General features: G+C 33.5%; 3 protein-coding genes across 12 annotated transcripts; 2 read left to right on the top strand and 1 right to left on the bottom strand.

The window, feature by feature from the left end:
- The first annotated feature begins 3,329 nt into the window (after nt 1–3,329).
- LOC133305919 (transcription factor SRM1) lies at nt 3,330–4,840 on the top strand. The gene is made up of 2 exons (XM_061506177.1): nt 3,330–3,892; nt 4,043–4,840. Exons 1-2 carry the CDS (start codon nt 3,471–3,473, stop codon nt 4,545–4,547), a joined length of 927 nt encoding a protein of 308 aa, XP_061362161.1. The 5' UTR covers nt 3,330–3,470; the 3' UTR covers nt 4,548–4,840.
- Nucleotides 4,841–6,711: 1,871 nt separating this feature from the next.
- LOC133305916 (histone deacetylase 15) lies at nt 6,712–17,901 on the bottom strand. 5 transcript variants are annotated; one of them, XM_061506167.1, is made up of 18 exons: nt 17,800–17,901; nt 17,360–17,694; nt 17,067–17,258; nt 16,762–16,873; nt 15,724–16,022; nt 12,477–12,552; nt 12,259–12,323; nt 11,716–11,771; nt 11,168–11,291; nt 10,952–11,077; nt 10,778–10,828; nt 10,514–10,582; nt 10,057–10,165; nt 9,312–9,391; nt 8,962–9,044; nt 8,833–8,878; nt 8,416–8,587; nt 6,712–8,213 (listed from the first exon to the last, which is right to left on the bottom strand). In XM_061506167.1, the coding sequence occupies exons 2-18, from the start codon at nt 17,447–17,449 to the stop codon at nt 8,101–8,103; spliced, it is 1,863 nt and encodes a 620-aa protein (XP_061362151.1). In that variant the 5' UTR covers nt 17,450–17,694; nt 17,800–17,901; the 3' UTR covers nt 6,712–8,100. The 5 variants fall into 5 exon arrangements, with proteins under 5 accessions (XP_061362151.1, XP_061362150.1, XP_061362152.1 ...); XM_061506166.1 differs by having other exon boundaries at nt 17,360–17,465; nt 17,800–17,882; XM_061506168.1 differs by having other exon boundaries at nt 17,360–17,406; nt 17,800–17,881.
- A 759-nt stretch (nt 17,902–18,660) lies between these two features.
- On the top strand, nt 18,661–24,652 carry LOC133305923 (tRNA (guanine(37)-N1)-methyltransferase 2). 6 transcript variants are annotated; one of them, XR_009750820.1, is made up of 11 exons: nt 18,661–18,790; nt 18,879–18,976; nt 19,273–19,377; nt 19,883–19,945; nt 20,212–20,285; nt 21,578–22,109; nt 22,194–22,313; nt 22,533–22,691; nt 23,596–23,716; nt 23,933–24,007; nt 24,130–24,191. XR_009750820.1 is itself a non-coding variant. In XM_061506185.1 (11 exons), exons 1-11 carry the CDS (start codon nt 18,696–18,698, stop codon nt 24,187–24,189), a joined length of 1,413 nt encoding a protein of 470 aa, XP_061362169.1. In that variant the 5' UTR covers nt 18,661–18,695; the 3' UTR covers nt 24,190–24,652. The 6 variants fall into 6 exon arrangements, 5 of the variants coding, with proteins under 5 accessions (XP_061362169.1, XP_061362166.1, XP_061362165.1 ...); XM_061506185.1 differs by lacking the exon at nt 22,194–22,313 and adding an exon at nt 20,127 and having other exon boundaries at nt 19,883–19,944; nt 21,578–22,137; nt 22,516–22,691; nt 23,610–23,716; nt 24,130–24,652; XM_061506182.1 differs by having other exon boundaries at nt 20,212–20,273; nt 23,610–23,716; nt 24,130–24,652.
- The last annotated feature ends 1,720 nt before the right edge of the window (nt 24,653–26,372 follow it).

Below are 26,372 nucleotides of genomic sequence, written 5' to 3'. Positions count from 1 at the left end.
TTCCGAAATTATCAATTTTTGCAATGGACTTTTCCCTAGGTAACATTCATTTACTTTGAAGTGGACGTTCACACTTTATTTTTACAGTAAATATTCTCTCTGGTCCTTAACAAAAAACACGATCCTCACTTTAGTCCATTATAAAAAAAAATTAGTCTCGACTAAGAAATTCAAAGTGAATCCATTTAGTTGAAATCGTGATCCCTCATAAATTCAAAAAAGACTCATATTAGTTCTTCAAAAGGACTAAAGTGGTTCCATTTTAAATCTCATAGGGACCACGACCAACTGATTAATTTTTGTTTGAGAGGGACTAAAGTAAGAACCATATTTTTTTGTTAGGGACCCAAAAAGATATTCAGGCTTATTTTTATTTTAGGGTTTAGGGTTGTCCAATATTTGATGATTGAGATGTCTTTAAATCACTTTCAAGTCTATGAAAGATGACAAAAGATGATTTTTATTATTGTTATGTTATGTGTCAACGACGGCGTCTACTTGTCACTTCAGTGCTCGATTTGCTACATCTTGGTGTTATTATATGGCGTGATTACAGATTATGACTCAGATTCATTTGTTCATGATAAAGAAAGCTGAAGCTCTGTGGTACATGTTAATTTTAGTAAGTGGATAGTTTGTTCAATAATCTAGGTAGGTTGCACCGCAATTAGTTATGCTTTATCAATTTAGGGTCACAAATCAGCTGCAATGAAATTCAAAACGTTTGGACTAGGGCAAGTCAATCCTGACAATTAACATTTCCATAGCTATGCACTCAGAGTTAGTTTATTGCATATGAATTAACCATTGATTCAAGAAGTGCAGAGTTAACCAGAATTGTGAATCAATAAATATGATCTAATTGGTTAAAGAAGCAATAATTTAAAATATAACAAATTACGATCAAATTCAAGTTCAAATGAAGTAATATATATGATTGTGATTTGTTTAGTAAAAAAAGAAAAACAATGCATTTGACATGATTTAAGATCTAAGATTTGTGACGTGTTTTGAATGATTTAATTATAATTATTTATTTATTTTTAGAAGTTAATTACGTTACATTTATTTTAGGAATTTTTTTTTTTATTTTTAGGATTTGAGATTTTGAATTTTAAATTTTGGATCAATTTATAAGTAGTCTATAAAAAGGTTCTTATAACCCTGATTGTAGGAGTTAAATTTTGTTATTTTGAGAATTGAAGGATTATTCTTTTATTATATCCTAACTTTTTGTTTAACTATCTTTTTAATGCGTTTTCGAGTCATATAGTATTGATGACAACTATGAGTTTCACTTTCAAACAAGAGTGTGGATATTCTAACTACCAAAATCTCTCACTACTAACTTACTACCCATCACATCACCATTGGATCAAAGAGAGAGAATGTTAAAAAGTTTTTGAAGAGAGAGAAAATATTAATCTAATGGTGATTAGATAGGTAGTAAGTTGATAGTGAAAAATTTTAGTAGTTAGAATATACCTCCTCTTCAAACAATACGGGTGTTAGTTTTATCAAAGAAGTGGATAACTTGAAGTTTTATGGTGTACCAAATTCGAGTTTATATCATCAGTGAATGCGAAGTAGTTATACGGTAAGCATCACCATGTCTTAATCACTAAGAAATGCTTAGTTATTGCTTCATGATAAATTTCTACGGCTTTTAGAAGTATCCGAAACATGTCACTTCTGACTGATATATGTTTAAGAGAAACTGTTGATATAAATCTTTGATTTTCAATATGTGCGTAAATTCGTCAACTTTATATATAAAAAATTGTCCAAAAAATATCGATACAATTCAAAAACAGCTTCAGAAATAAATTCAATGATATAACTTAATTATTGGTGCCATAGTACTGTTTATTTTGTACATAATTAATTGACGTAGGTAAAAAGGGAATAGCAACATAGAAGTTTCAGTTGTTATGGTGCAACTTGAGGTTGTATTATATATATATATATATATATATATATATATATATATATATATATAGCTGCAACTTGACATTTTCTTTGAAGGGAACATTGTATTTACTTTATAAGATTAAGATGTAGATTGTATCCTTCTAGACTCTTTCATAATGCGAATGAATATTTTCCACTTTGTGAAAAGGGAAACTTACATGTGGTTCATATCCTCGCATAGCAGACATGGATAATTCGCCACGTCTCTTCTTTTCTTTTTCATTTTTTAATTAAGACAAATGTTATAATACTATTGGCAGTAGGGGCATGTGCTCTGTACTTTCTGAAGTTTGTTTATGGCAGCATGATATCATATTTGAATTTCATTTCTGTATAGAGTATAGATAATGTTCATTGGATTATAAACAACTTGATGGGAATGCATAAGGTTAAATAGAAATTTGAGATTTGAAAGAAAATATTTATTCTTAATCTTTATTATTAAATTACTATAATTGGAATCTTCAATATTTTTTATATGATATCAATTAACCCTAAAATGTAATAAAATAAAAGGTATAAAATTGTAAAAATACTACTGGAATTAAAAAAATAATAATCTAAAAACCTAAGAATGACAGTACCGGTTTTAAGTCAAATCTAAATGTACTAAAATCATAGCTTAAAAGTTAACTGTTGCTTTATTAAATTCAGGGTGTCAGATAAACTAAACACAATCACAATTAATTTAATTGAAGAGGCTATTTAAGTAGGAAGGAGTGACAAGAAAACTTTAGCCGTGTAGGAAAATTACATGTTGTCTCTTATATTAAATCATTAAATGAGATGGTAAAAAAAGAACCCATAACTTAATGAACATGTAAGTCTTTATCACGAATGGTCTATTTATTAGTATGGTGGAGATTCCATTTGATTATGGTTGTATGTGCAAAGAAAAATTCTATTGGGCCTACTCATTCAGAAATGATGTTTGTATATAAAAAAATTCACACCACTTTAACTCTATTTTCTTTTTAAATAAGAAAAATATACATTTTTAGTACAGTTTTGTTTCTACCCTTTTTTTTTCCTGAACAAAATATAACGTAATGTTTTTGAAGTGTAAATATAATTTCTCATACTCATTTACACGCTCTATGATTACCAACATGTCTCCAAAAGTCAAGAAAGAAAATACCAACAATTTGTGCAGTGTAACCGTGAGAGAGAGAGAGAGAAAATTCTTTTATAGAAATTTGCAAACAGGAAAAAAAAGAAGAAGAAAAAAAGATATGAATGAACATGACAAATAACACATCCCTTCAATTACAGAGTGTGGTCCTCTCGAAATTGATTGTTTGATACCACTTAACATCTTATCCTACACACATTGTGATTCTCCTCCTTATCATGCGCACCCCTTCTGCTACTTCTGTCCAATGGAGACAAAATCTACACAAGAAAAAATAACTTAAAACACATTCATCTACAAAATTCACAATTTTCATCCTCTAAAGTTGAACTTGTAACCATAACTCCAAATCCAACCAAGAGCCACCATGTCATCAAGTGGAACCATATGGAGTTATGAAGAAGAAAAAGCATTTGAGAATGCCATTGCTATGCATTGGATTGAGGAAGACTCAAAAGAGCAATGGGAGAAGATTGCTTCAGCTGTTCCAAACAAAAGCATGGAAGAAGTGAAGCAACATTACCAGGTACTAGTAGATGATGTAAGTGCAATAGAGAAAGGTCATATATCATTTCCAAACTATACTTCAGAGGAAACTACTTCTTCAAATAAGGATTTCCATGGCTCTTCCAAGGCTACAACTTCAGATAAGAGATCAAATTGTAATTATGGAAGTGGGTTTTCTGGATTAGGACATGAATCCACCACACATAGTGGTAAAGGAAGCTTGTCAAGGTCATCAGAACAAGAAAGGAGAAAAGGAATTCCATGGACAGAGGAGGAGCACAGGTACTTTCCATTTACATTTATAATACACTCCATATATTTTCTCCTCTTATTTTATATGCTTCCATATATGTATATATAACACTAAATTTCATGGGATTCCAAGTAACATGGGTAGTTAACAATTTTATTTTTTATTTTTTATTTTTTCAGGTTATTTTTACTTGGTCTAGATAAGTTTGGGAAAGGAGATTGGAGAAGCATTTCAAGGAACTTTGTGATATCTAGGACTCCAACTCAAGTGGCAAGCCATGCACAAAAGTACTTCATAAGGTTGAATTCCATGAATAGAGACAGAAGGAGGTCTAGTATCCATGATATTACTAGTGTAAACAATGGAGATGTGGCTAGTAATCAGGCACCAATTACAGGCCAGCATAGTAGTAGCACAATCCCTTCAAGTACAATGGCTGTGGGACACTCACTTAAGAATAGAGGGATTCAGCCCCATATAGGTGCTGGTTTAGGTATGTATGGAACACCAGTTGGACATCCTGTGGCTGCTCCTCATGGGCATATGGCATCTGCAGTTGGGACTCCTGTCATGCTTCCTCCTGGACCCCATCCCCATCCCCATGCCCATGCTCATGCCCATCCTCATCCACCTTATGTTGTTCCTCTTGCTTACCCAATGGCACCTCCAACCATGCACCAATAACAACTCTTTCTAGTTAGTTTTAGAGGGAAACTTATGTGTGACACAAGGAAAAAGAAACCCCCCCCTTTTTATGTGCAAAGTCTTATGTTAAATTCTACTCTAGTTTATGCAAAGAATTTGTTGAATCCTATGGTATTCATGAGTTAATGTGGTGGTACAGACTATATTTTAGTTGATTTTGCCACTTTTCCTGTTAGGTGGTGGATGTAATGCTAAGAATTGCCTCATGGTGTATATGGTGAAAGATATAAATTTAAATGCCAAGGAATTGAAGCGAATGAATTTCAAGTTAGTCATGTCTCTTTTACCTCAAGAACTTTCACCCTTGTTCAGGATGCTAGAGAAACTAATAAACAGCTTTTTTGTAGCCTTAAAATACATATAGTACTAGGGCACTCCTAATCATTCAAATTTGGAAATTTTCCCCCTTTCTCTCAATTAATTTGATTTTTTTGCAGGATAAAAAAAGGTTTGTTCTGCCCTTCACACTATTGTGCTTAAATTAATTACACTAACTGTGAGGTGTATTCAAGTCCTATGCATGTTACTTTAACTTATCTACATAATTCTTTTACGAATTTTTTTGACAATTCAAATTATGAGACACATAATAATAATTTGCAAAATCATTCTAATTTCTGACGACAACAACGGAACGTAGTGTTTTGAAAATGAAAATAAATTTGATCCTTCTACCTATGATCACTTTCAACCATCTTATTTTACTTCTCAAATTGTAGATTGATTTTGTCAAGAGGAGAGGAGAGCATCATTACTAGGAAACTGCTTTCTAAGTGTTGAGATATATAAAAAATCATTAATATAATCTCACTCAACAGCTTAAGTTTTTGGGTTGAATTGGTTCTTTACATGGTATCTTAGCCTCGTTATACCGGATTTGATCCCAGTGCGCTCTCGTGTGAGGAGGTATGTTGAGATATATAAAAAACCAAGCTTCACCCAACAGCTTAAACTTTTGGGTTGAATTGATTCTTTATACTAAGCATTCAAAAAATTGGAGGAAATGATTACTGAAGTGCGAGAGATGAGGGAAGCTAATGCTTGGTTCACACAAGGGTTAACAAATCCAATAAGCCAGTTAACAACTCAGATGGTAAATATTATATAATTTGAACATTTTGGTAAGAACTATTGATGTGTATAATAGACACACAGTCATCAGTTCAAGCACTTGCAAAGTTTATTTCTCTATATATATATGGGGGGAAAAGGGAGAAAATAAATTACTAAAAAAATCATGATAATTCTTGATGAAGTGTAGGCTTGAAACTAAAGAATAGAGTTGTAGACTTGAAACTAAAGAATTGAGTAGCGACTTTTTCTATTTGATTTGTCAGATATGTTCATCTAATGAGCGAGTAAGTTCATGGGACTTATTTTTGAAAGTCAGCTTATTTTTGAATGGTTGGCTCTAAAAGCTTTGATAAGTTAATGACATGTTAAGTCTCTTGCAGCTTTCTTTAGAACTTTATTTGCACTTGTTATCATTTCAAAGGTGTCGTGTCTTGTTCGTACTTAGATTTTTCTTGCTCTGAGAACAAGTAAATGTACAAGCTTGGGGTATTTACTCTCTGTAAAATCCACACCCATCTTATATTTGACTTAACATGAATTTGAATGTTTTAGTAAAAGATCATGCCATGAATTTGAATGCTTTCAATAAAAGATCATGCTACTTAATTTTAGCGAATTTTGTATGCATATTGAATTAAACGCATTTTTTTTTAGTTTTATAAGAATTTAAGGTTTTTGTGAAAATGAGTCAAGTTACGAAAATTTCTGTAAAGAAATCTCCAAATGTTGCTGTCATCTTTTGATCGTTTTGCTACACTCGACATCTTCATGAAAATTGTAATAAAATAAAATAAAAAATTATAGCTTTCCATATACATCAAAATCAACTCAATCCAAGACATGTAGCAAAAGTTACAATTTAAGATCTCTTTATTAGAACTCTAGTAACTATGCCTCAAATATCCACAAAAACCCATGAGTTCATGCAAAGCTCAATAAAGACACATTCAATTCTCTTACCAAAAAAAAAGACACATTCAATTTAGTGGGCATCAAGTATTCACTTAAAATAGATAATAAATGATATGTCACTCTATTAAAAACATCCGAATTCATATTATATCAAGCATAAAATGTGTCAATTTCACACACGTATAATAGAGGAGAGAGGGAGGAATTGGTAAGTCTATGGCTCTGTCTGTGTATTCCTTCCCTCACTTCAATCTCCACCCTCTCACTCATTGCACACGTAGACAAGAAAACCTGCTAGCTCCAAATTATTTCAGACAAGATCCATACATATAGTTCAATAAAGTTCAATTCATCTAATGGATGCCAAACAAGAGACATGTCAATCTGTTTGCTTCCATTGTAAGCTGCTTCATAACAATAGAGATGTAACAGGTTATGTTGTATTCGTTCCCACTGGCCCTGGGTCCGCTGAGAATTACCTCTTAAGAATACTCCACAACTACTAAAGCCATTATGTCCTGCAAATTACACCAAGTGGTGATTGCACGATAACGTGAAAACTAGGTTAAAATTTTCATATTCAGCTTGGATTGGAATGTCCATTTAACCCTCAGATTCAAGCATCTTGCATCAGGGCCTTCTTACACAGGAATGTTCGATGCTTCATCTCATTGCCTATGCATGGAAAACTGGTAAATAAAGCTTACTGTTGCCAAAAAGAGGTTGGCTCCCCTGCAGATTACAGACGTGAATTATCTTGTTTATTTGTAAATCCAATGTAAATACTCAATTAATCTGAGACCTAGCAGACCCCGGATTAGCGCAAGTATCTCCTAATTGTAAATTTCTTCTACCCCAAAACAGGAGCCTACTATTGACATGCAGACATACCTACTAAAAGAACGTAAAGTTATGTATGCATGAAATTGAAAGGAGATGCTTGTAAACGTAATGAGCTCTACTATCAACCAGTGGACGAAGATTTCTTTACTGAGATGCATGTAATGAGTTATACAAATTAATAATAATAATAATAAAAAACAACAAAAGCTATTCTTAGCATTGCCCAAATTGAAATATATCTTGTGTTCGACTTCTACCAATGCGGCAAAAACAGAATTCATAATTCAAAGTTGAAAATATAAGCATACCAAAATTTTGGATAAGCTACGAACTTGTTTTACAAATTTTTGGATTCAAAACAAAGGGGAGATGATAAAAATAAAGGATAACACGACAAACTACATCTATTTAAAGTTTATACAAATTCGTTTTTAAATGCGAGTAGAAAGCTATTTAATACTCACTTTCCCACGTTTGGTAACTTCTAAAAGACCTTAACAAGGAAATGGGAAGTCATTTTTTATCCGGTACTCCTTTTTCTCACCCTGCCCCTTTCCCCCAATTTCTTTCTCACCCTTCCGCACAAGTCTGTCTTTTAAAAAGACCAAACAAAAATCATATTATCCTGAATCAAGATGGAATATACAACATGCTGACAATTACTAGGTATAACTGTACTGCAAATTTCATCAGCACAACAAAATCACTTTGATTTTACACGAAGATGGCCGTTCAGGAAATGGAATAAGAAACTTTTTCGTCCCCACCTCCACCACATTGGTGCCTGAACTCGGCGTTTCTTCTTAATCTGTTTTCCTGCAAAAGTAATGATAGTAGTAGTAGTAGAAATCAGGTATTCAGAAGTGAAGCTTCCCCAGAAATACTAGATTATAATCTTGTGCCCAGTATATTAGTAATGCAGGGAATGAGATAGCAAAAAATTTTCCTCCTTCAAAATAAAACAATTTCACAAATAAATAAGGCTGTGAAATTCAATAAATACAAATCAAATCCTCACTTTTTTTCCCAAGACAGTACGGTCTCCATTGTGACTGCAAATTTATAAAGATGGGTCCCAAGGAAGGCCAATAATTCATCTGAACTTTGAGGACTTCCAGAACAGTTTGCAGGCCAGCGTTGGAAGGGAAACCATTTTCCAGTTCACATCCAGGACTCTCACCCAGCAATACCTGTTTCGTAGAAGCCAAGTCAGAAACCAAAAATTATCAAGAAAAAAATAAGTTGATATATCATTCTCACCTGTCACAATCATGCAATAGATTGCCTATATATATATATATATAATATGAAAAATCTAAATGACCATTAAAATACACCCTTTATCCTAAAGGAGGAAAAAATAAAAACAGGAGAAAGAGGAAGCACGCCTGAAGCAGGGATATCACCACAGATAATGAATGGCAAAAGAATTCACCTTGATTACTGCAGTAGCAGATGATGATATAGAACGAAGATTATAGCTGCAATGAAATGTATATAAATCAATTTGAAGCAAAACATAGCCTAGCAGAATAAACAAGTACTAAAGGCATGAGCCACAAACCCCCCCTCAAGAATAACAAGCAATTTTCCACCAGAGAGGGCATTCAACATGTGTGTCATCTTTGCATAGCCAGAGGGAGTAACCTGCATCATTGATAAGAGTTTAGAATGCTGATTTATTATAGCTAAATTTGGTTATTATCATTTATTAAATGCTTTAAATTCTCAATAAAAACTAAAGCAGAAGATTGTATTGAAAAGAAAACCAGACAGTAAGGCAAATTGGGACATTTTTATGGTAAATTGATGTAATTTATTGCATAGTCTTGCTGGGGAATTTAGTCCAATTAAGCAATTCAAAGAATTGAAAAAACAAACAGAAGATAAAGATTGAGTTAATAAAATTCTTACATCGCAACATCCTAGGGGATCACCTCTTGCAGCATCAAATCCGGCTGATATTATGGTGAAATCTGGAGCAAATTCAGAAGCTGAAAAAACAAGTCATTCACTATTAATGTTTAAGCAGAGAATATTGTATACTTTGAAAGATACCACCCAGGGGGATGGGGAGAATAGACTATCATATGCAAAAACAACGAAGTCACTTTCTAAAAATACATATGTGCTATAATCCAATACTCCTAGGCATCCTATACTAAATTTATTTTCACTCGTAGCTAATTCTGAAGGTCTTGCTAGTTGCCAAGCAATTAATCTTCCAGGGCAGCATATCAAGCAAATTAACTCAATCACCAAAAACGTTAATTGATCACATATGATCACCTTTTGACAAATAGTTCAAATGTCGATATATTGCTCAGCAAATAGGTTCTGGTGCATTAATTATTAAATTACTTTCCCTGGGTCATAAAAAGAGGTCCTGCGCAGAAAGGTTTCAGCTCTACAACAATGTTACTTCTCTACGCAAGTCTCGACTGAATCTTCTGTCATGCAAAATCCTAATTATTTTTTGTGGGGCAGGGGGAGAAAATAGAAATCAGAAAAACAAAATGTCTTAACTTAAACTCTTAAAGTTTATTTAATTCATCATTTTTACATTTTTTCCTAAAAGACACAGTCCTGAAAATATTGATCAATCCATCTTCGAGGAATCAAATTAAATAAATCGCACAAGACCAAAATATAAACTAACCTATAGGAAGAACAACGTTCTGAAATGCAAAAATGTAATCATTATCACCAACTCCTCCTCGACCCCATGGAATATTCACACAATATCCTTCTGCACCCATACTACCAACCTGAAAATATAAAAATGGATTTATGAACACTTCTCAGAATTCAAAACACTAGCCAGCATACCATTATCAAGTCATAAGTTCAACAGTAAGCATCTCAAAGAATGGTATATTCACATCAGCAGATCACCTTCCAATTCTTTACGAGGGAACATCATGCTGAACTCTATATAACCAATTCCCATCCACAAAACCTATAAAATCATATATACAGGACAAAACTAAAGGCCACCTAAAGTCCAATTCCATTTGTCGTCAAGATTACCCAAGTTAAATTACTAATGCAATCCCTTTCAGTTTTTTTTTTTTTTAAAAAAAAATTCTCCACCCTAATTGTCTGCAGTCAACTACCTCATCAGCAGCTCCAGTACCAGGATAAAACTTCCCTCCTTCATGTCTATGCAATGAAATATACAAGACCTACAGAACAGATAAAAGTCATTAGCACAAGTAAATAAGTTAGCGGCATAGCTCCTAAAGCCGCATTAAAACAAAAATTGAACAGAATAAATTAATGTGAAAAAAATATAAATACAGAGCAGGATTAGCATATTGCTAAAATTTCACGGAAACGGTAAGGAGAGCTAAAAAAAAAAAATACCAAACACAGCTCACCGATTTGTTTTTCTCAAATATTTCCTGTGTCCCATTTCCATGATGAACATCCTGCAATAATCACAAAGCACAATCAACTCATACTTTAATAACAGTGAATGCCCCACTCAAAATTGCTTTTCAGGAAAATCACTTGATTTAACTAAGACATATAATGAGTGAAGAAGACATTACCCAATCTAAAATTAGCACCTTCCTAGCCCCTGCAGCCTGAGCTGCCAAAGCTGCCACTGCAGCATTATTGTGAAGGCAGAACCCCATCGCATGGCTTACACCAGCATGATGACCAGGAGGCCTAACCTAATTTAGTTAGAAAAAATCATTAACTTAATAGATACCAAACCTTAAATTTATGAAAACAGTTATCAGAAATAACTCAATGATTCATACCAAAGCAAATCCATTTTTGGCACGCCCAGAAACAATTGTTGATGCCAGATCAGCACATATCCCAGCAGCCAACCTAGCAGCACGTGCGGAATGCTCATTGGCATATGTGTCAGAAGTGAAATAACTGCAATCACATCAACATCAACATCAAAATCACCTTTATCCCAAACTAGTTGGGGTACAGCAATCACATGAGATATTAATAATAATGAAAATATCCTATCAATATAAAGCAATAGCACTAAGCATCCTAAAACTAAAGAATTTAATATATATATATATATATATATATATATATATATATATATATATTTTATTTTTTTTCCCGTCCAATTAGAGGATTAGGATACAGGAAATGATACATGATAAGAATTTAACTCATTGGTAAGTGGAGATTTATGGCTAGATATAAAAACCAGCAAAGAGGACCAACAAAAGTACAGATTGTATTGAAAACAATATATCTAAGTCAAGAGGAGAAAGGGAAGAAGAAATAAAATATGCAGAGAGAGAGAGAGAGAGAAAGACACGGAGAGAGATTAACACACCTAGATGTTGAATCGCTTGTAACTTCCACTGATTCAATATGCTCCCAAGAATGAACCTTCAATTCCAATAAGTTAAAGACTTAAAATTGGGTGATTATCCAAGAGTTACTTCATAGATTTCATTAACATAATCATAGAATCCCAAAAGACAATCGGCAATAATATATTTTATATATATTTTGGAACTGATGAACAACCAATACTAATAATAGTGATTATTAGTGTTGAATAAAAAATGAGGCATGGAAAAATAAGGCAACAGTTTTTGGTCGTTGGTCCCACTATTTGGAGGTTTGAATCCTTCTGTCCCAAAGCATATACATTCATGACATACATCTTATTTAAACACAAGTCAGATTTTCCATTAATACACCCACCAAAAACATAGTCCAGAATAAATTATTAATAAGTATGTCTAGTCATTGAATAGCATTTGTTTGAGGCCCCATTTTATATTCATCATTGAAAAAGCATTGACATGGGCATTGGAAATGTGTACTTGCATGCCTCATATTCATCCAAGATATAGTGGAAATCAATTACCGAAATAAGTTCTTCTTCAGTGATTTCTCTAGCAGAAATTGAATAGCATCTTCCAGGAAATATACCTGCATGAAACTCGGAAAATTGATGCAGTGGATCGATAATACTATCAAATATAAATTTAAAATTGAAACTAAATCAGCAGTAGTGCTAATTTGAAAATTTCGATAGTAACCCAGAAAGAAAAATTACAGCAAATATTTACAATAGATAAATACCAGCTCTAGCAAGACTAGCAGCAATGGCTTGAAGACGATCTGGCCTTTCAGGGTGCAGATGTGATTTCATTTCAACCTACTCTAACCCAGCAACCACCAGAAAAGATATTATCACATAAGCAGACATATGCAATTCCAAGGGGGAAAAAAAGCACATGGATCATTTTATCACGTGTAAGGTGCACCAAAATACAGTGCTACTGTAGTGAAATTATTGTAGACTATGGCTCAAACAAAGAAGCCTTTTCCAATTTAAAAAAGAAAAGAAAAGAAAAGGATGAAGCGGAATAACAGCCGTTCCACACCACAGGTTAAGAGGACTCAGGTCGACAGTACGTCAAAAGGTATGATTTTAAAAAATGAGAACCCTGATTAACCTCCAATGTATTAAAAAGCCTGTATATGATACAACCCAACTAAAACATAAAATGAACCTATCTTCATAGATCATTTAAATTCCACAACACTAAATTTTAAGAAATGAATTTAAAATTTTTCAGTACACTCCAAGTGGTTCATACATGTTAATTAACTTAAGGGCTGTCCCATATTCTCATTACCAAACTGAATGTGACAAAAAAAAAAATGCAAAAAAGTTATACACCTTTGTGGATTTCTTCTCTTCTTTGGTTCTCCTCTCTTCTTTGGTTATACACTAAATTTTAAGAAATGAATTTAAAATTTTTCAGTACACTCCAAGTGGTTCATACATGTTAATTAACTTAAGGGCTGTCCCATATTCTCATTACCAAACTGAATGTGACAAAAAAAAAAATGCAAAAAAGTTATACACCTTTGTGGATTTCTTCTCTTCTTTGGTTCTCCTCTCTTCACTATAACAAAATTTATTCTTTTACCAAAGAAAAATGATAAAACACTAATTTTATACTATTATACCATCTAATAACTCATTGTATGTAGACAATGATTTTAACCAATATAACCATTAAATTATACCTAATTATCAAGTTGGTCTTGCAGATCAAATTTCATAAAAATTAAACAACTAAATGTGATCATTTGGTACATATTTTCACTTTCTTCTTGTATATCATGTTTTAGATTAATTTTATGTAATCCAATGGAGGACGAAACAATCTTGGATTAGTGTGAAATTTTATATGCATTACATGCATAAAGTATACTTTCAATCCAACGGTTAAAAATTAAAAGGGTCAGCATGGTGCTACAAAGCTCAAGCTTTGTGCAGGTCCAAGTAAACATTGGACCCACTATGTGGGCATATCACAAGCAGCCTTACCTTACACTGGCAAGAGGCTGATTCCTCGACTCGAACATGTGACCACCACAACACATGGTGACATCTCCGACTATTACACCAAGGTTCCCTTTCACTCACAATCCAAAAGTTGATTTTGTAAAACACTAATCCTATGAGAATTTATTCAATGGAGTAAGAATGATTTTGATACACTCATGCCTACAATGTGAAGGACGGCATCCTCCACATTTTAAAATGAACAAGAAACCCATTTGTTTATTTGAACAACAAAACAATCTTTGGCGGATGGTAAAGTAATTTTGTTTCAGGAAAACAAATAACTAAAATATTGTGTCAACACATTTATTGCACTATCTCTCTCTGTCATTTATTCATTTTCTGTCCAGTACCCATTACCAGCACCTTGCAGTTTTTCCTAATAAAGCAGGACGTAAGCAACAAACCATTTGTAGACCATATTCCATTGGCAATGCCAACTCCTAAAGTGAATCACAATCCCATAGGGGTCAAAATTTTCTGAATCATAATTTAAATCTGATTTTAATTGCTGCAACATGTCTTGCCAAGATGGAAATAGAGAATAAAATAGCTCATATACCTATAGGGTAAAATATATTTCAAGGTAAATAAATGTCACAAAATGCTGATTTTCTTTCCAATAGGGAAAAAAATAAAGATCCAATTATTGTCCACTTAAGTATGCTGGCTGCAATCATATAGATTTAAGATATTTGTTGTTCAAATAGTGAAAGTGTGAAACTTTCCAGTAAGGGTGGATCCAGATGATCATTAAGCAGGCAAAAATATTTAGACAGATAGGAATATATTTGTTGTACAAATTTTTCCTCCCTTACTTCCTAACTAATTTAAACATGGTTTTATGTTGACTTTCACATAAACATGCAATTCTAAGGAGATCATTATGGGTTATACTGCAATAGACAAAGAACCGGAGAGAGAAAGGGAGAGATGGTGCAGTAAATGAGTTGAAACTTTTATGTATTTGTCTTTAATACAAAATGACTTCACTATCCATCAAATTTGCTTTGTTATTAAATTAAACAGATGGAGTTATAGATAAGTTAAAACTGGTTTAAAAATGGCAATATGTAGAGAGAAAAATATTGAAGTGATGTTCCTTAGAAGTACGGAGTGTAAGAGCCGGGCCTTTGTGATTAATTTGAAAAGATTTTACCCTTTATTTTTAGTAGCAACTGGAACCAACTGGAGGAATCCCCTCTCCATACATATATATATATATATATATATATATATATATATATATATATATATATATATTATAAAAAACATAACACCCGTATATAGAACAAAGTGATAGTGTAAATACTGATATTGGTATCAATGTTTTCTAAAGGAGCCAAGCTATGAATTAACATTTTTAGAGATCACTTCAATTGCATTGGAAATAGAAACATTTTGGAAACAATTCAGAATGATATTTATAGTGAAAGTGGTATAATCTTGAAGCACATAAAGCTTACGAGAAAACAAATCATATACAAATTTAAAAGATTATACGTAAATATCATGCATGTATTCAAGTATGCTTTTAGTTATTAACTAAATCAGAAAATAGTTTATGGTATTATAAAAAGTAAAGATTATACTGCACATGATTAAAAATGGGAATTAACTGGAAGTAAACATTTTCCATATTTAGCATTAGATCCTCGTAAAGAAAAGGCCCCACTTTGATATATATTATCAACTAAAGTCTGCAGTCTGTCCCCAAATACACCAGTCTATATCATTCCTACAGAAGGGGAGAACTGACATTTCCTGTTTTCCAGTTCAATATTTTCAGTGAGCACAAAACCAAGACACAGAAACACAAATGTTTCATTGAAATAAAAGGAATTTTATATGATTGGATATTAACCCAAATTAACAAGATCTCTATTTGCTAGGAGGCTAGTAATAAAGCATAGCATCAATTTTGAAGTGGGATGAAAAAGGGAATAAATAAGACAAGCAGGACCGTACTTCTGCATGTAACAACATTCTCTCATCAAAGCCAATTGCTGTACAACTATTTGCCGCTGATTCCTGTGAGTCAACATCTACAAATATAAGGATAAAACTGAAATAAATTTGTAGTTTAATACCACCCCAAAGCGAAAAACCACATACAACCATATAAAAATGATAATATTTTAAGCAATAATCAACATAGGGATCTACAAAAACCAGAAATAATTGAGTAAATTGTACTGACCTCCCCTGCTGTTTGGAAACCCTAGAGAAATAACACCCCTTTGAATTTATAATAAGGGATACCCGGCCTGTATAAAAAATTTTGACGTAGAAACACCCCCTCCATACAAATTTGTATACAAGAAAAGAGAAAATTACACCAAACTGCCTTGGATTTTGTGTTTCTAATGCACACATCTTCTCCGTTTGTAAAACCTACCAAAAAAAAATGGGTTTACTTTTATTTTATGCCTCTCAGCTTCTTTTTTTGGGATAAAGGTGTTGTTGATGTAGATGTTTCTCAGCTTCTTTTTATTCAAGTTGCCATAAACAGCTAGGATCAGATATAGCTAAGGATTAGGATATGCCTTTAATTAGGGTTTCTGCCTATATAAAGGGTTTTTAATGCTGTATGGAGTTACTTCAATTTTTCTTAACAACATATGCTTTTCTTCTATATTCCCTATATGTTAACCAGAAGACCAACCTTCTACAGTTGAGTGCTACTGATTTAACCCTAGGCCTCCCATCCTACATCACCCCACCCCACACCAAATGAAAAAAATAGAATGAGGAGGAGCAAACAGAGTGATCATAAATTTTGATGACAAATGGATAAAGTTCTGAAAATAATAATAAAAGCACCGTTGCCTATGACAGCTTCAATGACCAGCCATAAAGGCAACCATTCGACAAACTTGGAAAGGAGAATTTGAATATATTGCTTCCCAAAACCAAGATTATTTACTGTACCAAAACAAAGTACAGAAAACCATTTTGACTCGATTATAACCATAAGAGAATTATTAGCCAAGCATTCATATTCACCTCTCAGTCCTTTTATATTTGGCTGGACCTCAGCCGTATCCTCATCTTCTGCAAAGGGAGAAGCAAAAAACCCATGGCTCAGGATTTTAGAATCCTGATGCTCTCCACATATCTGCACGTAGAAGATAGCACTAAAATATTCAAAAAAAATAAATAAAGAGTGAGTCATAGCAATGGTAGTTTACCACCAAATAGACACCCATAGCTCATGATCAATAACCATCCATGAAAGAATAAAATTTCCTACGTAAGAAACCCGTAATAAATAATGTAGCACACAATGAAAAGGTGAATGACAAACATACATCACAATGGACAACGTCATCTAGGTTAACCATAGTACAATTTTTGCAGCACCACTTGGTGACTTCCACAAACTTGGGTAACTCCAACGGCTCCCAATCATCGTCGTCGTCATCGTCATCATCGAACAGGTCTTGGTTTTGATACATATCCTGAAAAGTCAACTCCCTCGGCTGCCTTGCCCTTTTCAGCGGCTAAACAACAAAAACACACACACACAGACACAAACACAAAACGTGACATATATTAGAAGCTGAATTTGATAAACGTAAATAAGGTTCAAGCAGACACATACAGCATCAGTAGCTTGATCAGCTTGCTTGTGAAGACTGTTCTCAGCTCCTGCATTTGTTAAACGACTCGTTTCAAGTTCTCCAGCACCCATTAATTCTTTCAAAAACCTAGCAGTTAGTAAATTCCTTCAAAGTAAGCCAAAGTCACCAGAATTAAACAACAACACAGACAATGGTCCTAACGCAGTAGACATATTTCTCTTTTTTAAAACAAAAAGAGAAAAAAAAAAAAGAAGCATTCACTCCAGTTCTATAATCTTTTTGCCCTGGTGCATCTCTTTCATATTTACGAAAAGTCTGGAATCTTGGATTGTCAACAGGTGGAATACTTGGCAATCTATGATTCAAGAAAAGAGTATTCTCAACAAATTCATAGACTTCGAGTAACTGTTACTCTTGGATGAAATGCTAAAGGAATGTACACAGCGAGAGAGAGTCTTACCAGTTACCGGTTTGGACCAGCAGCTAGCACTGTGCAAAAATCACCGGAGTGGGTCGAGGCTTAGGGCAAGAAGGGAACAACACGAAAATAGCTTTTGTTTATTTTGCGGAAATGGAATTGTAATTTTAAATTGCCTCGGTGAGATAAAGCCCGTACCCCTAAACCAAAGGCCCGAGCAAATGGACCTACCAGGCTTTTGATGCGGCCCACTCTAATTTTCAAACGGGTATTTTTCTTTTTAAGTAGATTTTCAATTTAATCCTTAAAATGAATGTCGTAAAAATCGAGATTTTAAGTAAAATCTGATAAGGATTAAAAAATCGTAAAACATAAAATTGTAATATAAAAAAATCGTAAAAACGTAAAAGCGTTTGAAATATGGGTTTTATAAGAGTTATGTTGTAGGAAAAATGATTGTGTTATGCTATAGAGATTCATTTTGCATGTCGTAGTTTTTTTTTTCTTCTTCCAAACATGTGGGTCCCACAAAATGTTATGTGTGTAGGAGATTTTTTGTGATCATGTTAAATGACAAAAGCAAACCCCTTAAAATATTGGTAAAATTGTTTTGATGAAAAAAATCGTAAAAACATAAAATCGTACTGATAAATCGAGATTTTAACAACTATGCTTAAAATAGATTAGGAACACTTGATTATAGTGTTGGGCCAGGCCATCATAGTATATATAGTCCAATGGGCCGTCATGGATTTGAACATCAAGCTCCAAGTACAATCCCATAACGGGTCGGATATTCGAAAACGGGCCAGTGCTCTTCTAACTCCAAACGAACACCGTTAAACCCTCTAGGGTTTTGGAAACATTGCATGCTGTGAATTTTGATCGTTCATTTCAGTTATGGCTTAACAAATCCTATTCGATTTGAATTTTGCGCAATGTTGGACGAGAGCAAGTTCGACGAGCACTTCAAATTGTGGGCGCTTCGAATACCTTGCCAATTTTGCAAGGTTGCCACTCGAATTCTCAATGGGTATCTCTCCCTCCATTCTTCTCCATGTGTGTAAGCGCGCGTTTTTCACCTTCTCTGTTTCTAATCCCGTGCTTGATAAACTGTGCAGTTACATGCTTGACAAACCCCGAGTTAAACCCATCACTGAGGATCCAGCGTGTGACAAAAACCGTTACCTTATACTCTCCGAGAAAGTTCAGAATCAAGGTGGTATCAATTTTTGCATTTTTGGAATATCTTTCCTTTTTAAAAAAAAAATTAATATATACAGAACTACCTGAATGTAATGTTCCATCAAAATGGTTCTAATTTTTATCACTTGTATCTCCTTGGATTTCTGTTTCTTGCTCTCATGTTTGATTAAAAAATTTGGCTGAGGATACCCAACTAGGCCTTAACTTGTTATTCTGGAGAATCCATGGCCTATTCATCGTGTCATTTTGTGTAATTTTTTAAGTTTCGGTGGAGATTCTTATCCCTGACTTGATTTGGCTATGGGGCAGATTTATCCGATATTCCAAAGCAAAAGCTTGATGAGCTTAAGGGATTGTGTGAGATTGAAGTTTTGCCCTATTCGTTGATGCTAGGGTATTCATACTGGAATGCAGGTGAGTGCATTGTTCTCTTGAATTATACTGCAGAGGCTGCTTTTTAACATGATATCTGGATGTTGACTTGCCAACTATCCAGTTGATGGAATAGTTTTTGAAAAGTCTCTTCACCCAGGACTACAGTAGCAACTCTGATAAGCATTTTAACTTTATGAATTTTGTGTCAAGTAGTGGCATCCTTTCCTAGATCTTTAACCACGACTACCTGCTTAATTGCCTGATTAAGATTTTTTTGTCACGAAATGCTGATTCACCCAATACTTTATCCCACCGTGGCATACCAAATAGAGGTGTACTTCTTCTTTCTGGTCTGATTTGTAGTGGACCCTATTACTGTTTTATCATTTGCTTTGGTAATATCGCCATGTTGTGTTGGTATTCCATTACCATATTTGATTTGTCCGTTCAGTTTGAAGCACTTTTTTGTAATGATTCATTTGTTTCTTACATTAGGGTTACCTACAAATATTTATAACTGTCCGACAAATTATTGGGTTTGCAGATCATGTGCTAAAGAAGATCCTGCCTACTGGAGTGGAGGTGCCGTCGTCTTTTGAAACAATAGTTAAGTATTTAGAATTTATGATCATTTTTTGAGTGGTATCTGACCTTTATTAATTTTATTTTACTCTTTCTGGATTCTTTTTATTTTTTAAATTTTTATAATTTGTTTCATGTGCTTTTCAGATTAACTCAATAATATGCTTTATTAATTCTTTAATATTGATTCCTTCAGACAGAGGGAGGGTAGTGAGCTTTTCAATTTTGTTAACAATTAAATCTGTTTGGTCAGCCACCGATGGTAAACTAATGTTTGTCCTACTTATACAGGTCAAATTGCCCATTTAAATCTGCATGATGAATTACTTGCCTACAAAGATGTTATTGCAAAGGTTATTTATGATGTATGTATGACTACTTCAAGATTTAGTTTTAGCCCCGTTTTTTAACTTTCTTTGTCTATTTACTGCTATTGGATGCAGTAGTCTCATTTAATTTTTAGATACAAAGATATAATGCTTCTCTTTACTGAATTCTGTCCTTTAATTGCTTTTGGAATAGTCAGTATTACACCATCTTCTGTTTAGGAGTTTTTTTTCTTGACCTGCCTTACTTTGTTGAAATTGTTACAGCTTTTGTAAATTAAGTATTAAAATCTTTGATCCTGTTAGGCCTCGTACCACTACTACTTTGAGGACAACATAGAGGCAGTTTGGACTGTAAAGGCTGTAACAACCTTGCCTAGATGGCAAGGAGTGTAGGAAAAGGAGGAAGTTGGTTAGGAGTAAGGATAAAAGTGGAGGGAAGGATATGGGAGAGATAGGCAATCATCGAATAAGATGGAGTGTAGGAAGGTTGGGATATTCTGTGCATCTGCAGAATTCCCTTGTTTAACTTCTTTCCTTTTTCTGCATTTCCAGTCTTAACAGAGGGATACATATGCTTGTAAGGAGCTTGATCTCCCTATTTTCTACTCCAATTCTGCGTTCCTATCAGATTCATTTGATGCTGCTGCCTATGAAGTACCGACACTTCAAACCCTGACGTGTCGTGTCCGACACTTCTTGACACTCTCCGACACTCCGACCCTCTAACACGTGTTATAGAAATTCAGAAAAAAGTTCGAAGATTGCGTTGCGTTGAGTTTTTAGTTTCAACTATTAGATTCGTTTAATTTCAATTACCATTTTATTGAGTTTAATATAAATATTTAGGATATCTTATGTTTCTTTGCAAAATTGATGAATATTATAAGTTTAGTTTCATTTTTTGGTTAAATTATTGAATATTAAATATAATATACACTAAATAAATTAAAAATATTATTTAATATCAAAATGTGTCCTAACGTGTCGAAATCTAATATTTTTTAGAATTAATGTGTCCGAGTGTCGTATCATATCGTGTCACGTGTCCCGTGGCAGTATCGGTGCTACATAGGCTGCTGCCTTATTTTAGTACTGCTATACTGGTATTCATATCTATTTGTTGGTTCATGTGTGTTTGAAGCAAAATGAATGATGTTATTCTACAGAACAGACTATAGAGGCCACATTAGTCTGTGTTTTTCTTTAAATGACATCCGTTTGCTAAAAAGATGTCCAGTCATAGATTCATTCACAAATTCTACCTTTATTCTGTGAAGATGTTATGCATGTTCCTCCTATTAATATTTGCATTTTCACTATTTATGCAGAAAAATTTTCCAAGAATTAAAACTGTTGTTAATAAAGTTGGAACCATTACAAATGAATTTCGTGTGCCAGAATTTGAAATTTTAGCAGGAGAGCATGATATGATTACAGAAGTGAAGCAATATGGTGCCACTTTTAGGCTTGATTACAGTTTGGTTTATTGGAATTCCAGATTGGAACATGAACACAGAAGGTTAGTTTCAATATTCCGAGCTGGAGAGACCATTTGTGACATGTTTGCTGGTATAGGTCCTTTTGCCATTCCTTCGGCACAGAAAGGATGCATAGTCTATGCAAATGATTTAAATCCAGATAGCATTCACTATTTGAGGATTAATGCCAAAATCAACAAGGTCGATGATCGGATTTATGCATACAACATGGATGCTAGAAAGTTCATATCCCAGCTAATGGAAGTCCCAAATTCTGAGATTAAATTAGAATATGATGTCCCCATTTCGAATAATTGTGTCACATTCAATTGCGAGATACCAGACAATGCTGAATCAAATTCAGAAAATGAGTTGCTAACTGGTAATTTCTTTATGGTAAATAACTGCAAGTATCTATAATTGTGAGGTGAGAACATGTTACTTAATGCTAGTATTGCTATTGCAGTTGATACAAAGGACCTAGGAGATAGCATGAACAATAGTTTGGAGGATATACAAGGTTCAGCAAGGCATGCTGCTACATCTGTGATTGCTGTTAAAAGATCTTCTAGTAGTTCTCATGATGGTATTCTACTGACTACAATAATACATCAGGCTGCCACTACTTGTAGCTGTTACTTGATCCTCTAGCTTGTTAAAATTTCTGTAATTTCAGTTCTGGATTTAAGAGACTCAAAACCTTTTTGTCTAGCAGTCTCCCCTTTTCCTGGGAAAACAATTACAGCATTGATAGCAATAATCTGTAAGGTTGAAAGTAAAACTTTCAGTCATTTTTGTTTGGCAGGGAATGAAAAGGCTCATGGCACTGGCGTCCTTGAAGGTGGTGGGAATAAAGGAAGCACAAACAAGAGAATGAGAAGCTCTGAGATATCTGACACAAAAACTTGGGAACATATTGACCATGTAATAATGAATTTACCAGCATCTGCTGTTCAGTTTCTAGGTAAAATGCCATTTGATGTGATGTGACTATTTTCTCTTACAAATCATTTGACCTTTTATTCCCTTAGGTGAGTCCCTTATTTTCTTCATCTATTAGGAATACTAAAAATGGGTCCTTTACTTGGTAGTATATTAAAACTCAGGCAGTTTATCCTTCCACCACCACCCCTGGGTTGTAGGCAACTCTACCGTTTCAAGTGTAAAACTTATATTTATGTAGATTTTGATGTGACTTGTATATATTCTATAATCATCCTTGGTGAGAGTTTTAGATCTTGCTTCAGTTTTGTGCAGGATGGATTAATGACGTTATTTCTTAGCAGTTAGCAATTTTTTTATTGTGTGCACTGCAATGCGGTTTATTGTTGGAGTATTCAAATGTGATTAGTCCCACATTGGTTGGTAATGGGCTAAGTGAAGAGTATATAAGTGGAAGGATCTATGAACCCAATGCTTTAAGGTTTTGGGTTCAGACATGGTGTCGGATCCACTTGATATGGTGGTGTAGCCTTAGTCCATTAGTGGTGGTCCCCCGTCACGGGCTCCTACCTGGACCGCCTGACAGTGGTATCAGAGCTGGGTTTGGCTCCAACTAGCCGGGTGTTTGGCTAGGAGGTGGGTTGAGTACCTAGGCCCTGGGGTACTCAGTTGAGAAGGAGCATATCAATATTGGATTTCACACTTGAGGGGAAGATTTTTGGAGTATTCAAGTGTGATGAGTTGCACATTGGTTGGTAATGGGCTAAGTGAAGATATATAAGTGGCAATTTAACCCAAAAGCTTAAGCTATTGGGCGAGGTTACATTAATGGTTTTATATATCTTTAAGTATGCATGTTCTTTTACTGTGCTCTTTTTTATTACCATTTTAAGATATATAGGCAGATATCTGAATTCTGACTACAGATATGCTCTGCCAGATGCATTCCGGGGATTATTACAGAGGAAATATTGGAAAGGACATCTGCCATGGATCCACTGCTATTGCTTCATTAGGGCAACTGAAACTCCTGAGTCTATAATAGCTGTGAGTTCATTCTGCTAATGTTGTTTCACGTTTTCCCTTTTGTATGTTATGGTTAGAATATCAATGACTTCACTGATTTGTGGTATTTAAAATCTTCTGTCTGTTCTGATGGCTTAGGCACCTGGATTTTGTAAGCTAGATGGATACGGACACTGATGAAATATATGTACTTTAATTGTTCGGACTACGGATGGTTAATTGAACTTTATCTTGCAGGAGGCAGAGTCTGCTTTAAACGCTCCTATACAAGACCCAATATTTCATAGGGTTAGGGATGTGGCTCCAAACAAGGTACCAGTTATTCAGCATCACATTTTAGATCATTTCGGTAACTCTTATTATTCTCTTCTAGTTGATTTGTTGAACATGTATAATTAACTACATTTGGGTCTTGCTTTTTATTTACTGTGCAGGCAATGTTTTGTTTAAGCTTCAGGTTGCCAGGAGCATGCGTTAGTGAAGATAGTCAATAGCACAATCCTTGGTGATGCAGCTGAAGAAAAAGTAACTTTGTATATTTTACTACCTAAATTTTCAGGGTTTGACAGGGCCGTGCCTGTGCATCAATGCATGGATGGATTCAATGCCATGTTCTCTCTGACTCAAAGACAAGCATAATGAAACGTGAAAAATTAAAAAAGAAAAAGAAAAAAAGGAATAGGCCTTACTCTTTGAAGATCTTGAAGGGTATTCATTCTTGTCGATATGTATTGTATTTCGATATTTGAAATAACTGAAACAAGTTATGTTTCGAAGCAAAAAGTGCCGAGTTAACTTCAAAGCAAAAACTGGATCGAACTACCGAGTTTTTCTGTTAGAAGACAAGTCAGTTATAGAGGATTTCTTCTTGTAGTTTATTAAAAGTATATGTTGTAATGAGTTCGTGGTTATTTTGAACAATGATTGTACGGCTGTTATTGTCATATCATATGGGATAGCTGGTTCATGATGTTAACATACTTTGAGTGAACTACCAAATATTTTTTAACGATTGATTTCAGTACAAATGCACGAGTCTATTAAATATAATATACAATAAATATTTCCCAGATTAATACTATTAAAAAAGAAATGAGTGTTGGAGTTAGGGGTGTTCGTCAACTGATTTAAACTGCGGTGATTGAATTGAAAAATCGATAATCGAATTAATTGAAAATTGAAAAACCAAGAATAGAAAGAAAATTACATATTTTAATTGAACTGAATCGATTTTCGGTTTGGTTAATGAAAATTGATGTAATGTATTATGTATTTATTATTTTTGAAATATGATAATTTGAAATCTTGTTATTTTGTAGACTTGAAATATTGGACGTTATTGATAACAAACTATCTTGTTTTAGTTTTTATTGTTTATTAATCTATTTTAACTCTTCGTGAGTTTTAAAATTTGTTTTTATTTGAATATTTGAATTTTTTGGTCGTTTGTAGCTTTAAATGACTTTATTTTGACATAGCTATTGATTTGTATAACTAAAATTTTAGCGTTTTCGAAAAATTGAAAATCGATCTAATCCAAACCAAATAAAATTGAATTGGATTAGATTTTTTTTAAAATAAAAAATAAATAGATGATTAAATAATCAAAACGAAAGAATTGGATCGAATAATTTTTATTTCAAAATCAATACAATCTAGACCACAAACACCTTACTCGGACTAATCTTAAGGCATATCATATGCTTCCTTTCGGCAGAAAGAGACATATACTATTAATTAGATTTTGAACCAGGTCAAGCATATCCTCAAAACGGTTGCTTTGATTGGTTCAACTGTAAAGTTATAAAAAAGAAAGGATAAAAAGGGTGACAGGACTTGGTGGTTTACAATTTACAACTGGACTGGTTTATCCGTTTAGTTTGTTTAATCAGAAACTCCCATGCAAAGTTCATTCGCTAATTGTTGATTCGTTCATAGTTTACGTTGGAAAGAAGTTAATGTCCTAATGAAACAAAATCCTAGCCTTGGAACCTGGCTGTTGCATGCTAGTAAAATATATAGTATCATATCCCCGCAGAAGTGCATTGAAGCAGAGTTTCATTTTCATCCACTTTTAGCGAAAATGTTTTCATATAATTATTATTATTCAAATATATCATCATAAAAGAGTTTGAATATATTAACAAAAATTTCATTTTGTGTAAAAAAATTTTGTATTTTATAATTCCATCATATTTATCGCATCATTAAAAGAGTTAAATAATTTTTATAATGATTATATAAAAAGTCAAACTTTTTTAATAATACCAAGATTAAATGACCATAAAAAAAAGTATAAATTTATATTTAATTTATTATGAGTGTAGTAGAATTTTTTACTTATTATCAAATCATATACATCATATCCTTAATATAATTTGACCTTGGTAATATTACAGTACTACACGAGTAATGTAAAAATAATTAAAATGCAGTTATCAAAATTTATATTTATACTTTGTTATTCCATGCCGCAAGTCCTAAAACCTTTGGAAAAAGATGTTGTAAGTGATATTACTTTTATGAGTAATATTAAATACTTCTTAAAAAAAAAAGTTATTATTAGAAGAAATCACATACTGAGATCATTAGATGAGTACGGGTTCAAGTTATTTAATAGAGTAAGTATAACATTTCATGCAATAATAAATAAAGTGTTAAACAGAGAGTGTGTCAA

The sequence above is a fragment of the Gastrolobium bilobum genome, unplaced genomic scaffold (assembly GCF_033153095.1).
Source record: "Gastrolobium bilobum isolate Gb01-03AN ecotype WA unplaced genomic scaffold, APGP_CSIRO_Gbil_v1 utg22961, whole genome shotgun sequence".
NCBI classification, from domain to species: domain Eukaryota; kingdom Viridiplantae; phylum Streptophyta; class Magnoliopsida; order Fabales; family Fabaceae; genus Gastrolobium; species Gastrolobium bilobum.
The sequence above is the reverse complement of the archived record's forward strand: the minus strand, read 5'-3'. Positions and strand labels throughout refer to the sequence as shown.